The following is a 15,882-nucleotide window of genomic DNA, read 5'->3' on the forward strand; positions in this document are numbered from 1 at the left end:
TGCCTTTTCTGTTGTTATTGTTTTCTTTATGGTATATTGTGTAATCAAAATTTTGCATTATTCCTTTTTCATGTATTTTGGACACTGCTCCCACATATATGTTGACTATTACAGTGTTCAGAGTTTCTACCATGTTAAACCCTGTTATTTGATTGTTAAGTATTAGTTGTGTATAAAATATGTGTTCTAGGTGTTTCAGAATAGTGCTACCATTCTGTATTTTTCTTTTGTCTTCTGACTTACTTCGTTTAACATAACATGATCTAGGTCCATCCACGTTGCTGCAAAGTCTGTGATTGTATCATTTCTAACTGCCATGTAATATTCCATTGTATATATGTACCACATCTTAATGATCCATTCATCTGTTGTTGGACATTGAGGTTGGTTCCAAGATTTGGCTATTATACTGATTGCTGCAATAAATAGTGGGGTGCATACGTATTTTGGAATGAATGTCCTTCCATCTTGGGGGTATATGCCTAGGAGAGCAATTGCTGTGTCAAATGGCAGCTCAATTCTGAGTTCTTTGAGCACTCTCCAGACTTTTCTCCATAGATGTTGGACTAGGGGGCATTCCCACCAGCAGTGGATGAGAGTTCCTTTCATACCGCATCCTCGCCAACAAAAGTTGTTTCCATTATTTTTGATGTGAGCCAACCTCACTGGTGTGAGGTGGTATCTCATTGTTGTCTTGATTTGGATCTCCCTGATGATGAGTGAAGGTGAGCATGTTTTCATCTGTTTGTTGGCCATCCTTCTGTCTTCCTCAGAGAAGTGTCTATTCATTTCATCTCCCCATTTTTTATGTCTTTATTTGGTTTTGAGGGGCTCAGCTTTCTGAGCGCTTTGTATGTTCTAGATATCAGCCCTTTATCTGATATTTCAAGTGAAAAGATTTTTTCCCATTCTGTTAGCTGTCTTCTTGCGTTAAGTAGGGTTTCTTTTGCCATGTAGAAGCTTTTTAGTTTGATGTAGTCCCATTTGTTTATATTTGATGCTAACGTTCTTGCCATTGGTGCTCCATTCTCAAAGACCCTTTTGATATAAAGGTCTTCGAGTGTTCTGCCTATTTTATTCTCGATAAACTTTATAGATTCAGGTCTGATTTCCAGGTCTTTGATCCATTTTGAGTTGACTTTTGTATAAGGAGTGAGTTATGGGTCGATTTTCACTTTCGTACATGTGAGTTTCCAGTTGTACCAACACCATTTGTTGAATAGGCTTTCTTTGTTCCATTTCATATTCTTGCCTCTTTTATCAAATATTAGTTGGCTGTATATCTGAGGGTTTATGTCTGGGAATTCTGTTCTGACCCACTGGTCTGAGGTCCTGTCTCTGTTCCAGTACCATGCTGTTTTAATTACTATGGCATTATAGTATAGTTTCAAGTTAGGTAAGGAGATGCCTCCCAACTTCTCATTTTTCAGTATGTGTTTGGCTATCCTGGGTCTTTTGTGGTTCCAGATGAATTTTGTAATTGATTGTTCTATTTCTTTAAAGAATTTGCCTGGAATTGGATAGGGGTTGCATTAAATCTATATAGAAGTTTGGGTAGGATAGTCATTTTGACTATGTTAATTCTACCGATTCATGAGGATGGGATGTTCTTCCATTTCTTTAGATCGTCTTCAATTTCTTTCTGAAGTGTTTTGAAGTTTCCCTGGTATAGATCTTTCACTTCTCTTGTAAGATTGATTCCTAGATATTTGATATTTTTTGATACTATCTTAAATGGGATTGTATTTTTAATCTCTCTCCTCAACTTCATTGTTTGTATATAAAAACGCTACTGTCTTTTGTGTATTGACTTTGTATCCAGCCACTTTGCTGTATTGGTTGATTGTTTCTAGAAGTTTTTCTGTTGACTCTTTAGGGTTTTTGATGTATATCATCATATCGTCGGCAAATAGAGCTAGCTTGTGTTCCTCTTTCCCTACTTGAATTCCTTTGATTCCCTTCTCTTGTCGGGTTGCTATTGCTAGGACTTCTAAGGTTATATTGAATAAGAGTGGAGAGAGTGGACAGCCTTGCCTAGTTCCTGACCTTAGTGGGAATGCTTCTAGTTTCTCGCCATTAAGTATAATGTTGGCTGTAGGCTTTTCATAAATAGCTGTAACTATCTTAAGGAAGGTGCCTTCTAACCCTATTTTGCTGAGTGTCTTTAACATGAAAGGATGTTGGATTTTGTCAAACGCCTTCTCGGCATCGATTGATATGATCATGTGGTTTTTGTCTTTCATGTTGTTGATGTGATGTATCATGTTTATTGATTTGCATATGTTGAACCAACCTTGCATTCCTGGTATGAATCCCACTTGATCGTGATGTATGATCTTTTTGATGAAATGTTGGATTCGGTTTGCTAAGATTTTGTTGAGTATCTTTGCATCTATGTTCATTAGTGAGATTGGTCTTTAGTTTTCTTTTTTGGTGGTGTCTTTGCCTTCTTTGGGAATGAGTGTGATATTAGCCTCATAAAAGGAGTTGGGGAGGATTCCTGTTTTTTCTATGGTTTGGAAAAGCCTATGGAACAGTGGTAATAAGTCTTCTTGAAATGTTTGATAGAATTCACCTGTAAATCCATCTGGGCCTGGGCATTTGTTCTTAGGGAGTTTTTTAATTACATCTTCAATTTCCTCTGAAGTGATTGGACTGTTTAAACTTTCTAGATCTTCCTTTTCCAGTCTTGGAAGAGGGTGTTTGTCCAAGAATCTGTCGATTTCTAGTGGGTTCTCTAGCCTAGTTGAATAAAGTTGTTCATAATATGATCTCATGATATGTTGTATTTCTTGGGGTTCTGTTGTAATCTCTCCCCTTTCGTTCGTGATCCTAGTGATTTGGGTGTTTTCCCTCTTTTTTTGGTGAGTTTTGCCAATGGTTTATCTATCTTGTTTATTTTTTCGAAAAACCAACTCCTGGTCTCATTGATTTTTTGTATTGTTTTCTTAGTTTCTATGTTGTTTATTTCTGCTCTGGTTTTTATTATTTCTTGCCTTCTGGTTGTGGTTGGATTTCTCTGTTGCTGTTGTTGCAATTCTTTGAGGTGATCTTTTAAACTGTTGGTTTTGTTATTTTCCTGTATTGCTATGAGTTTCCCCCTAATTACTGCTTTTGCTGTGTCCCATAAATTTTGACATGTTGTCTCTTCATTGTCATTCGTCTCAAGGAATCTTTTTATTTCTTCCTTGAGTTGTTCTTTGATCCAGCTGTTGTTAAGCAGCATGTTGTTTAATCTCCAGGTATTAGTTTTCCTCCATTGCTTCTTCTTGACATCAATTATAAGCTCTGTGGATAGTGATCTGAAATGGTACTTCTAATGATCCTTACCTTTGTGGTCTTATATAAGTTGGCTTTGTATCCTAAGACATGGTCTATTCTGGAGAAGGTTCCATGTGGGTTTAAGAAAAATGTATATTCTACTTTCTGGGGATGGAGGGCTCTATATAAGTCTATTAGCCCTAAATCTTCTAATTTTTCATTTAGAGCTCTTATTTCTTTGCTATTTTTTTGTTTGAAGGATCTGTCCAGTGGTGATAGTGGAGTATTGAGGTCCCCTACTATTATCACAATTCCCTTCATGTGTCTCTCCAGGTTTGCCAGTAGTTGCCTCACATATTTTGGTGACTCTACATTAGGTGCATAGATATTGACCAGGGTTAGTGTATCTTGATCTAATGTTCCCCTGATCAGTAAGTAGTGACCCTCTTTGTCTCTGATCACTTTCTTGAGGTTGAATACAATTTGGTCTGATATAAGAATGGCTGTCCCTGCTCTTTTTTGTTTTCCATTGGCCTGAATAATTACTTTCCATCCTTTTATTCTAAGCCTGTGCTTATCCTGTAACTGTAGCTGTGTTTCTTGCAGACAGCAGAAGTCCGGTTTATTTTTCCTAACCCAGTTCTCTACTATGTGTCTTTTAATTGGAGAGTTTAGTCCGTTAACATTTAGGGAAATTATTGATAGAGAGGACTGTTGTGCAGTTGTATTGTGTGGAGTGGTTGTTGTTACAATCAGGGGTTTGGATTGTGTAATTCGTCTCTGAGTAAGTCGCTTAGGATCGGCTTAGTTTGCACAAATAGTTCAAGTTCGTTCATGTTTGAGAATGTTTCTAGTCTGCCCTCCCATATGAATGATAGTTTTGCTGGGTATTGGACCCTGGGTTGGAAATTTCTTTCATTCAGTCGTTTAAATATGTCATTCCACTGTCTTCTTGCTTGAATTATTTCAAATGGGAGATCTGGTTTGATTCTTATGTCCTTTCCTTTGTACTTGAGGGTTTTTTCTCCCTTATTGCTTTCAGGAGTTCCTCTTTCTCTTTGTTTTTTGTCATTTGGATTATTATATGTCTTGGTGTGGGTTTATTAGGGTCTATTTTATTAGGGACTCTCTTGACTTCTTGGATTTGTCCTGAATTGTCTTTCCAGAGGGTGGGAAAGTTCTCTGTTATCTCCCTGACCACCTGTTCTTCCCCCTTCCCTATTTCCTCCCCTTCTGGTATACCCACAATTCTTAGATTGTTTCTTTTGTCCTTGTTCATTAGATATTGGATTTTTCCTTCCAGTGCTTTGCCTTTTATTTCTTTGTTGGTTTCTTGATCATTTTTTGATTGCAGTTTTCCTTCGAGTTCTTCGATGTGCTTCTCCAACTCTGTGTTTCTACTCGTAAGGCTTGCTACTTTGTCTTTTAAATCCTTCACTTCTTTTTGTATGGAATCTCTCATGTTCTTTGACATTTCTTCTTTAATTTGGCTGATTCGTTCGTCCATGGATTTCTTATACTCGGTTGCTAGGGTTTCTTTCATTTGTTTTAGTAATTCTTGCATTTCCTTCCTCATGACCGCTTTTAGGTCTTCTTCCCCTGGATCTGTGCGTTTTGGTGGACTTGGAAACTTGATAGGGCTTGTCATGGTGTCTCCAGTTATAAGAGATCTCCTTGATCTACGCATAATTCTTTGTATTTAATGGTGTGTTTTGGAGTGCTGTGGCTTCTAATTTCGGCCTGCTTTGGTCTCCTTCCTGAAGGTGTTTCTAGAGGGGCTGTTGGGTGAGTTTGTTGAACCTAGCCCTTTCTCCTCCCCTTTGCTACCTAGAGTTCAGCCTTCCTGCAGTGGGTCTTGTCCCTTTTCTGCTCCTTATTATTGTCAGCAGTGCAGTTCCACTCCTGGCCACAATGTTTACTGGCGCTATTGAGCCTAGTTCTCAATCCACCCTCCTTTCTCTGGGATTCAATGGAGCTCCGCTCCCTCCAAGCCTCCCTTGAATGAGTTCCCTCAGATCGACCCTGTAGGCTCTGTCCACGCCCTTGGGGAGTCCCTGGTCCGCTCCAGGGTCCAGGGGGGTGGACTGCTCTAGGTCACCTGTGAGTCCAGATGGTTGGCCCTATCTCCCCCGTCTATTCGGGTCACTCAACTTGCCTTTCTAGGCGCCACCCTGGGGGAAGGGGCCGGCCCAAACGCCGAGCAACAGGACAGAAACTCACTCAGGCCTCCCCAGCCGGCCCGCAGGGGTCTCTGGGGGGAGGGGCAGGCCCAAACGCCAAGCCAAAGGACAGAAACTCACTCAGGCCTCCCCAGCCGGCCCACAGGGGTCTCTGGGGGGAGGGGCAGGCCCAAACGCCAAGCCAAAGGACAGAAACTTTCCTCTAAAAGGAAGAAGGGGCCTTGTTAAGAGGAGAAATAGCCTCAAAAACTTATAGAAAACTGCCTCAACTAAATAAAAAGCATATCTGACCACATACCTATTCATGCTTTTCTCCTTAGGCATATGAACACAGTTTCACATACTGCCTACCACAAAAAGGTTTAATATTCATGTGTATTAATATTTAATAGTTTCTCGGCATTTATAAGAATAAATAGAAAGAGTCCTAGTGCCAGGCACTGCATTGCACTTAAAGTATAATTCTCACAATTTCATTGATATTGTTATTTCCATTGCACATATGACAACACTAATAAATTACAGCTCTTAAATGACCTCCCCGAGGTCACGGAGTTTGTTCATGATCTAACCCAGGCTAAAATCCTTCTGCATTGTAAATTCAATTCCAGTCTGCATTGTCAATTCAAATGTGCTTGTTCATAAAATGGTCTGTAGTGGGACCCAGATAATCAGAATCTCCAGAGAAGAGACTGAAGAACTTGACTTAAAAACATTTTTCTAATATTCTTGCTGATTATGCTTTAGAAAAAGCACACAACACCCCATCTTCTTCTTCTCCTAACTGTATTAAGTATATAGATTGTACCAATGCCCAGATCAAAACCAACATGCAATAAATATTTCCCACACTGTCTTTAATTAAAAAAAAATAGAATCACTTATCTGTCTGAAATACACTAGTTTTTCTTAACTATGGCATTGAGACAGTGTAAGATGTCAGCATGGACTTTCTTAGCTCAACATACTCCCACAGATGCAGCAAATATATAGCTGGTCTTTGGAACTGTTTTCTCTGAAAATTGTCTGAGAATGAGATGAACACTTCTCAACAAAAGTGAGAAAACACCAAAGGTTCCCCCTCAAATATCTCTTTACCCACCACCATACACACACAGAATACATCTTGGCTTCTGCTGTTGGCGTACTGTCCTTTACTGATATCTCTTAGAGATGAGATTATATATACTGTGATTACAATGATCCCCAGAGGATACCTTCCATAGCACATGAGTGCTGCAGATTTACAACAGAGTACTACAACCATACTAGGTCATACATATTAGCATACTTTAAGTTTGAAACCTAAGAATATGACCTCCAGCCAGCCTAGTCACTCTGTAGTAAAAGTGGTCCTTCCCCTCCCCTCAGGACATTGATAGACCTGGGCACAAGGCTAAATAATGAGGATTTATAATTAATTAATTAATTAATAAAAAATTGCTGATTAGTAATGAACTAGGCTGCTTAGACCAGGAATTCTCAACCTTTTCCACTGGAAACTTCTTTGTTCCCAAGAAATTTTTGTATGACTCTGGGTATATAAAATAGACTATAAAGAAAAATACACTAGCAATCATAAATTTTGTTGCATTCGTCTGGAGTCAAAGTGCACATTTTATAAGACTGGAGCTTGGACAACAACAAAGATTTAAGAAACAACCTGTGTTATTGGATGAGTACAGAGAAAGACTCAAAAACTTGTAGCTGCCCAGACAATGGAAGTTAGAATTACTACATGGGTGAGGGTCAGAAATCTGGTTGTATCCAGTGCTCTCAAATCCCAAAGGAATCTTGACAAGGGAAAGATCCAGTCATGTAGCTGAGGTTTGGTAGGCTGAATAGTGAAATGTTGGCACACACACAAGGTAGAGGGCACCTTTCCTCCACACTTTTCCCATCCCACCATGCTAGCAGTGATTCTAAACCTACAATTCAGAGCTTCTGCCCCATGTCCCACCTAGCAGAAGATGGTGTCCAGTAGAGGATTATATTTGCTGTGTGGGTTGTGACCCCAAGAAGGGTAAGGGGTTCCACACTAGGGGTGTGCATGAGCAGACTCCTTCAGAGATGAGAGAAGAATTGATCTGGTGGCTAAGGCAGAGTAATTAATGCTAAAGGGAAGTTTTCAGGAATCTCAGTAGATACAGCGTATCCAAGAAATCTCCTCCCTTTAACCATAACTGATAACATCTGCAGTTATCAGAGCCTTAAGCTATAAAAACCACCCTACAGAATGAGATCTGGAAAAGCTTGAAAGGCTGAGAGACTTCTAACTTTATAAAAATGCAGGAAAGTCTATTATTGTTAGAGTCTAGTGCTGGGCCCAGAGGAATGGCCTATTGAACTCTAGGACAGACAACAGCACAAGATTCCATATTCAGGCTACGTCCTCTATACACAAGGAAGTGACTGAAAGAAATCTCTGATAAAGAAATCCTTCATATGCTGCATGCACGCATGCACAATGCACAGATTCTGAAAGTATAAAACGTGAGAGTTACACCATTTCCTAATGGTAAGATGAAGCAAATGCCAGAAATGGTTAATTTGTTGAATGAGAATTTTCTTTGAAAATCAATCTGAATGTCACAGAAATTGAGAGTGTAAGAGACAGTGAATTTGAAATAACTATTTTTTTTTGTTTTTTGGGGGGGCCACACCCAGTGATGCTCCAGGATTATTCCTGGCTATGTGCTCAGATATTGTTTGGGGGACCATATGGGATGCCAGGGGACCGAACTTTGGTCCGTCCTAGACTAGTGTCTCAAGGCAGACACCTTACCACTTGCGACACCATTTCAGCCCCTGAAATAACTATTATTAAGAAAATCGGTGAAATACAAAAATGTAGTCAAAGACAAAGCAAAATATTACTAAAAAATGGAAATGTAGTCATCAAAGTGACTGGAGTTAATAAAAATATATCTAGAAGCAGGGACAAAGAGTACAGTGGGTATGATATTTACCTTATGTGTAGCCAGCCTAGGTTTCTTTTTTTCTTTTCTTTTTTTTTTAAATAAATTCTTATTGTGACCAAAGTGCATTATAAATCTTTCACAGAATTATTTATGGTACATAGTGACAATGAATGAGGGGCATTCCCACCACCAGTGTTGTCCTCCCTCCACCCCTGTTCCCAGCATGTATTCCATATCTCCCTCCTTTACCCGCCCCCCCCAGAATATACACAATGGAATATTATGCAGCTGTCAGGAGAGATGAAGTCATGAAATTTTCCTATACATGGATGTACATGGAATCTATCATGCTGAGTGAAATAAGTCAGAGGTAGAGAGAGACACACACAGAATAGTCTCACTCATCTATGGGTTTTAAGAAAAATAAAAGTCATTTTTGTAACAATCCTCAGAAACAATGAGAGGAGGGCTGGAACACCAGCTCACTCCATGAAGCTCACCACAAAGAGTGGTGAGTACAGCTATAGAAATAACTACACAGAGAACTACCAAATATCAAGTGAATGAATGAGGGAACTAGAAAGCCTGTCTGGAGTACAGGTGGGGGTGGGGTAGGATGGAGGGAGATTTGGGACATTGGTGGTGGGAATGTTGCACTGGTGAAGGGGGTGTTCTTTACATGACTAAAACTTAATCACAATCATTTATGTAATCAAGATGTTCAAATAAAGAAGAAAAAAAGAAGATACAATAGTTTTGTATATAAAAAAATTAACACCATTATAATCATGTTGCCTAAACTATAAATTTAGAAAAACCTTCTAATTCCAAATGACATGACACTGAATGAAAGTAAAAGTTAAAGTGCTTGTTTTTCATCCCACACATTGTGGCCCAGATCCCTGGTACCACCTATGCTTTCTATGTGCAGGGGTCACCCCTATGTGTGATCCCCAAGTTAACATCATTATTATAAAATTTATAATAAAAGCAGGGAAACAATATTTAATCTCACAGGGGAAATGAGTGAAATTAAAGACTTATGACTCAAATGGAAGAGGAAAAAGAAAATGTAGGAAAAATGAAAATACTATACTCCACTAAAATAGTAATTCTAGTAAAATAAAAATAGTAAAAATAGTAATTCTGCAGAAGGTAAAGAGGACAGATTAGCCTAGTCAAGAAGTAATAGCTGAGAGGAAAATAGAAGTCCTGCAAATTGAAAGATGACTCAAATTTATTGTCAAATTATAAAAAAGTCAACGATAAAAATATTAAATGCATATGGGGAAAAATACAGTGATACCCTAATCAAGCATTCATTATGTTTCTCTGCAGAAACATTGCAAGATGGTAGACTGACATATTTAAGATCATAAAAAATAAAAAATTCCAGATACCTACAAAATTACTATTTATACATAATATAGAAAGACTCTTCCAGATAAATAAGCTGATGTGGAGCATGCCACAACCAGATTTTCACAATAAGAAAAGCTAAACTATTATGAGTGTGTGTCTGTGGTGGAGGGAACAACCTTACATCATACTTTGTACCTGGTGATAAAGAGCAATACAGAATCGGTCATAAACAAAAATAATGTGAGTCAACAGTAAACATCAATGGGAAGGAAGAATAAGAAAGAACATGTTTAGATGACCAATCAATGCCAGCACACACACAAAAAGAATATTTTAGATTACAGAGACACTGTTATAGTCCTCCTGGTAACCACAAAACAAAAATCTTGAGCAGAGATACTCAGAAGAAAATATAATGAAATTGAGAGAATCACCAGGGAAAACCACCCAAATGAAAAAGCATATAAAAACAAATAGAAAAGGAAACAGCAGAAATATACAGCAAAGAGGAAAAATGGATATAATGGTAGTAAGTTGGCCTCATATTTCAATAAATTGTAACTGTGAATGGCTTGAACTCACCAATCAATACACAGAGTAACTGGGATGGCTAAGTAAGCAGGATCCATCAAAACTTTGGACAGGTGAATCTAACATCAGTTATAAAATACAAAAATAGCCTCAAAGTGAAAGACCATAGAGCAAGGTATTTCAGCCTGGAAAGGGAAGTCTATTGCTTTCTTCTTTATCCACCTTGGTAACCCAGGAAGTGGGTGCAAGACTTAGGATTCATAGTCTAGGTGCTTTTACATGAACACTGTGCAAGGAGCACCTCCTCAACACAAAACTTGCATCCCATCAGCTCCATCAGGCATCCATCTAACTGTGTCTGAGTCACACCTGATTTCTTAAGTAGTTATGGTCTCAGGCTGGAGTAAGAAATTTGCTCTTTGTAGGAAAAGGAAAATGAGGTCTACTTTTGCCCAGGTTGTTTTTCCTCCATCAGTCACCTACCCTCACAGAAAAAAATGTCAGGAAGGAACCAAAGAGTGACATAAAATAATTTGGGAAATATGAGAAGAGAGAAAGAGCAAATTATGTGCTCAAGAAATAATGTGTGCTTCTCCAGAGTGGAAAGAGCCAATTACACATCCCAAATTAAGGAGTGGGAAAACCCCCAAAATAGAGAATTTGCACCATCAAGTTAAAGAAAGGAATATTACATTCTAGGCAGGGATATGGGAAGCACTCAGAATAGGAAAAAATGGGCTTTTGCCTCTGTCAAATTAGTATTTTGGTTTGGGGGCCACACCAAACTGTGCTCAGGGCTTACTCTTGATTCCATGTTGACGGATAGCTCCTGGCTAGGCTCTATGGTTGGGTTGCCAGAGATTGAACTAGGGTAGGCTATGTACAAGTCAGACACTCTGCTTTACTATTGATTAGGTATTTGTCAAGTTAATTTTATGAGGTTTAACCAAATTCCTACACACACCCTGTCTGTAGCTTGGCTGAGCTTGGAATTAATAATTTTCTTTGATAGACTTAACATGGCCTTTGTTCCTGCAGTGGAGTCTCTCCTCCCAAGGGATCCATCCAATACTCTGGACCTGGAATTTTGCATCTCAGTGATTATCCAGGCTCTTCCAAATGGAAGAGTATTTCAAAGAGTTCATGGTTTGGTATTGGTTTAGGTTCAAGGTATTTTGTTTCACAGTCCACATTTCCAGATTCTCCTTATCAGCCTGCCTGCCACAAATCCAATAGCATAGACAACAGATAGCAATTGCTAGTCTTATGTCTGGTAAAATACTTTAAACTGAAAAAGAGGTTAAAAAGTATCATGATGAATATTATATAGTGATCAGGAATATATATTGATAAGTCTGCACCCACATATGCAAAACAATTATTGATATAATTCAAGGAATGCATTAATAGCAACACAATAATTAGAGAGAATATCAACATGCTATTTATAGCATTGCACAAGTCATCCAAACAGAATCAACAAGGAAATAATGGTATTAAGTGAATTGGTGAGATGGGCTTATAGATATATACAGAGATCACAATACCAAAAGGAATAAATAAAAAATTTTCTCAGATGCACATGGCATATTCTTTAAAATTGACACTAAAGAAGTCTTACTAAAGATGTGAAGATAGAACTCATTTTAAGAGAAATAAGTCATAAAGAGACAAATATTGTATGATCCACTTGTATGTGGAATCTAAAAATCAAATCATTGAGACAAAAAACAGATTGGTAATTATGAGAGAGGTGAGGGTTGGGGTAAGCAAAATGGACTGACAGATATATAAACTTCCATTCACAAAATAAGTCAATGAGAAATAATGTGCTGGGTAAGAGCTATAATTAATTAGACATGGGGAATTTGAAATTTACTAAGAAAAGATGGTTGATATTTTAATATTCTTTTGGGTTGTATACAAAAGTAAGATCATTATATCTGACGCTAAATTGACAAAGTATGTTAATTGTAGTCTAATTAAAAAATTGAATAAAAATATTTCCTAAAAGTACAACAAAAGACACTCCAAAGAAATTCTAAAATGTAAACACAGATTTGTATAAATGTTTACCTGATAAAAGATTTTAATCTCAAATTTAAAATTTTTATAACTCAATATGACTTTAAAATTAAAAGGAAAAAATACTTGGACAGAAACCTCTACTAATGATACACAGATGTTAAATAAGTGAATGAAAATATATTAATCATTATTAATTAGGGAAATTTAAATTAAGCTCTCAGCAATATACCTTGAGAGAACACACCCATTTTAATTATGTAAAATGTAAAGGTGCCCAAACTTGGTTTTGTCAGGTTGAGTGGCTTTCAAACACTACTTTTAATCCAGTAAAATAAAACAGTTAATTTGGAAAAAGGAGTTGATCAGTTTTGTTACATTATCAACATATGTGGCTCATATCTTCAATTTCTAATTATGTACCAAGAGAAATGAAGTAAAGTTCAAAAGAAGCTACAAGCACACATGTTTATAACAGCTGTATTTAAACCAGTGAGTAAAAATCCTCAGTTGACTATCAATAATGCATGCATATACATGGCAATATACCCATAAAATGGAATCTTGATCAACAGTGAAAAAGCACTTGAGTATTACTATGTAATTAAAATAAAAGAAACAACACCCACAAAAAAAAACTATGTGCCATCTCTGAGCTCATTTATATAAAATTTCAGATACCTCAAGCAAAGATGAAAGGACCAAAAGATTAGATATTGCTTGACAATAGCAGGAAGAAAGGGCAAAAAGTAATGACAGTCATGTTGTAGGATAATTTGAGAGAGGAATGACTATGCTTATTATCTTGCTTTAAGTGATGGTTGCATACATGTCAAAACTTGCCAAATTGTATAATTGGAATATATGTAGTATGTAGATTCAGCCTCAATAGAGCTGTGAAACATATTAAATGAACAGTTGATGGAGCTTCCTGGATATTCCAGCTTCTATTTAAAAAGCATTGAGTGGAATTATAGATTCTAAAATTATGCCTATAAATATTTTACCTTGAGAAATAATAGCTCTGATTCTTGAAATACTTTTATGTGCCTGAATCTGTGCTAAGCCAATAATTTTCACTGTACCTGTAATAAACAGTGCTATTCTCATTTGTTAAGGCATAGAGACAAATTATCTTGGTAGGGGTCATTAAGCTTATAGCAGTAAATATAGGATTCAAATGGAAGGCTGTCAATTCCAAGGTCTCAACTATATTATATGACATGTGATATATATATCTGTATATATGTGTATATATATATATAAATATATATATATATGTTAGGATGCAACTTGGGGTATTAGCAGGGAATGGGAGACAGTATGTTAGTACAGAGCCTTTGGTTTATTGTTCTTAAAATAAATTATCTATTAAAAATAAAGTAAGGAGAAAAAATTGGAGTAGATAGAAATATTAAAAATCAACCTAGTAGGGCCAGAGCAATAGAACAGTCAATAGGGCATTTGCCTTGCATGCAACCACCTGGATTTAGTTCCTGGCATCTCGTATGGTCCCATGAGCCCACCAGGAGTAATTCTTAAGTGAAAAGCCAAGAATAAACCTTGGTTATTGCTGGATGGGGCCCCAAAACAATAAACAAAAAAACTAACTTAGGACTGGCTTGGAAGTTAAAAGGACTGTCTGAAACCCAGACAAGACACTGAAGCACCAGAGCAAGTTTGGGGTGGGTCCATCCATGCAATAACCATGAAAAACCTGAACATTAACGACATCTATGGATTCCCTTGTATGTGGTAATGTCACTATGTACCAGTTCTTTGTAGTAAACAAAACTCTATACCATGACAGATCTGTTTCCTAAGGAAATCAAGAGATCTTTTATGCAAGAATCTTAAGTTTAAACCCTAGCACCATATGGTCCCTAGACCACAGATCTGCGAGTAGCCCCAGAGCACAACAGGCCGTGGCTTGAAAATCAACAAAAAAAAATCAGCCTGAACAAGATTTCTATAGTTAAAAAAAAAAAAAAAAAGATTTCTATAGTTGTATGTTTGGGGTTTCTTTCCACTCTCAAACTTTTTTTTAAATCTCTTCTGGTACATATTAAAGTTAAAAGGAGGAAAGGGAATTGGGCTGGCAAGAAATGGACCCAGTGGCCCTGTGGAAGTTATAGTTTGTTGGATGTCTTTTATAGAGGGGAGGAGAATACCAGGGACAATAATGAGGGTTCTGGGCCTTCAAGGTTATCTCTATCTTCTTTTATTTCATGGAATGCTGTGTGGACGTGGTATATTGTAGGGTAGTCATCCAGAGGAGCATGAATCTCAACTTGCCATCTCAAGTCCTCTCCAGTGACAGATGACCTGGATAACAGTGCCCAGCACTTTACTTATGCCAGTGTAGAAGGCTTGGCTTGACAGATCTTTTGGGGAGAGCATCCAATATTTGCCTCTTCAATAATGGTTTTTTTTCAAATCCCATCAATAATAACTTTTCTTCTTTTTCAACAGATATCTGCAAATGAAATAGAAATGCTTTTGATGAGACTGCCACGCATGTTTAAACAGGAATTCACAGGCGTGGGAGCAACACTGGAAAAAAGGTGGAAATTGTGTGCCTTTGAAGGAATTAAAACTACCTAAGTGTGAAGTGGGAAAATAAAAACACCTCTCTGGAAATGAATCCCGGCCAGAACTGTACATTGCGAAAGCAGGTTTGGGGCGGGCCCGTCCACGCAGAAACGACGCAAAGACTGAACTGTAGTGACATCTGTGGCGTTCTCTTGTGAGTGGAAATGTGATTGTGTACCAGTTCTTTACAAATAAACAAAGTTCCATACTGTGACAGATCTGATTCCTAGGAAAACCAATGACTTCGTAGCCCTAACGATGGCAACATCTTAAAAATAGGCCACATTGGAACACTGTTCACCAAGCAAAATATTTACTTTAATAATGGTGTAGTAATGGCTGACACTAGGCTACAAGTTGTATATGTAATGTATAGCTGAAACCATTAAATAACATTTTCCTAAAAGTCTTTCTGTTTTAGTAAGCTGTAGTTTTACAGTGAGGAAAAAGAATCATACCAAAAGAAAACTTGAATATGTTGTCTGAACATTTATTGTATTTTGTAAATTAAGTTATATGCTGTTCCAGGGACTTTAGCCTTTTTGAAGAGGCAGAAAATGTGATTGGACTCCTTGAGAATGCTTTATCAAGAATATTATTTTTCTAATGTAACAATTCTTCATCGTAAGTTCTTTTAACATATACTGCATAACAATTTTCATAAAATGTAAATAAAGGAAAAATTAGTGCTACTGTCTTGTATTGGTATGTAATATTCAGGTTTATGCATCAAAATAAACATCCAGAAAATACTCCTGTTATAAATTTTATAGCAAATATTAATTTTTTTCAATAAATATCACTTCTACCATATTGATTTTTCAACTCTTTGATATACATTAATTTAACATTAAAATATTTTTACCTTGTTCAGTCCTGTTTCACATTTAAAAAGTATTGAATTCCCGGGCTAGAGTGATAGTACACTTGCCTTGCATAAAGCCTACCAATGTTCAATCACTGGCATCCAGTATTGTTTCCATATGGTCCCTTAAGCCTTATCAGGAGTA

The 15,882-nt window shown here is 37.3% G+C and overlaps 1 protein-coding gene across 1 annotated transcript in view; it reads left to right on the forward strand.

The window, feature by feature from the left end:
- The window catches only part of ENOX1 (ecto-NOX disulfide-thiol exchanger 1), a 440,285-nt gene extending 424,721 nt beyond the window's left edge, over window positions 1-15,564 (forward strand). Inside the window, exon 16 of the mRNA XM_049778780.1 lies at window positions 14,753-15,564. Within this exon, the coding sequence (XP_049634737.1) occupies window positions 14,753-14,884 (132 nt within the window). The 3' untranslated portion in view covers window positions 14,885-15,564. The remainder of the gene's footprint in view (window positions 1-14,752) is intronic.
- The last annotated feature ends 318 nt before the right edge of the window (window positions 15,565-15,882 follow it).

Source organism: Suncus etruscus, chromosome 8, assembly GCF_024139225.1.
Source record: "Suncus etruscus isolate mSunEtr1 chromosome 8, mSunEtr1.pri.cur, whole genome shotgun sequence".
Classification (NCBI taxonomy): Eukaryota; Metazoa; Chordata; class Mammalia; order Eulipotyphla; family Soricidae; genus Suncus; species Suncus etruscus.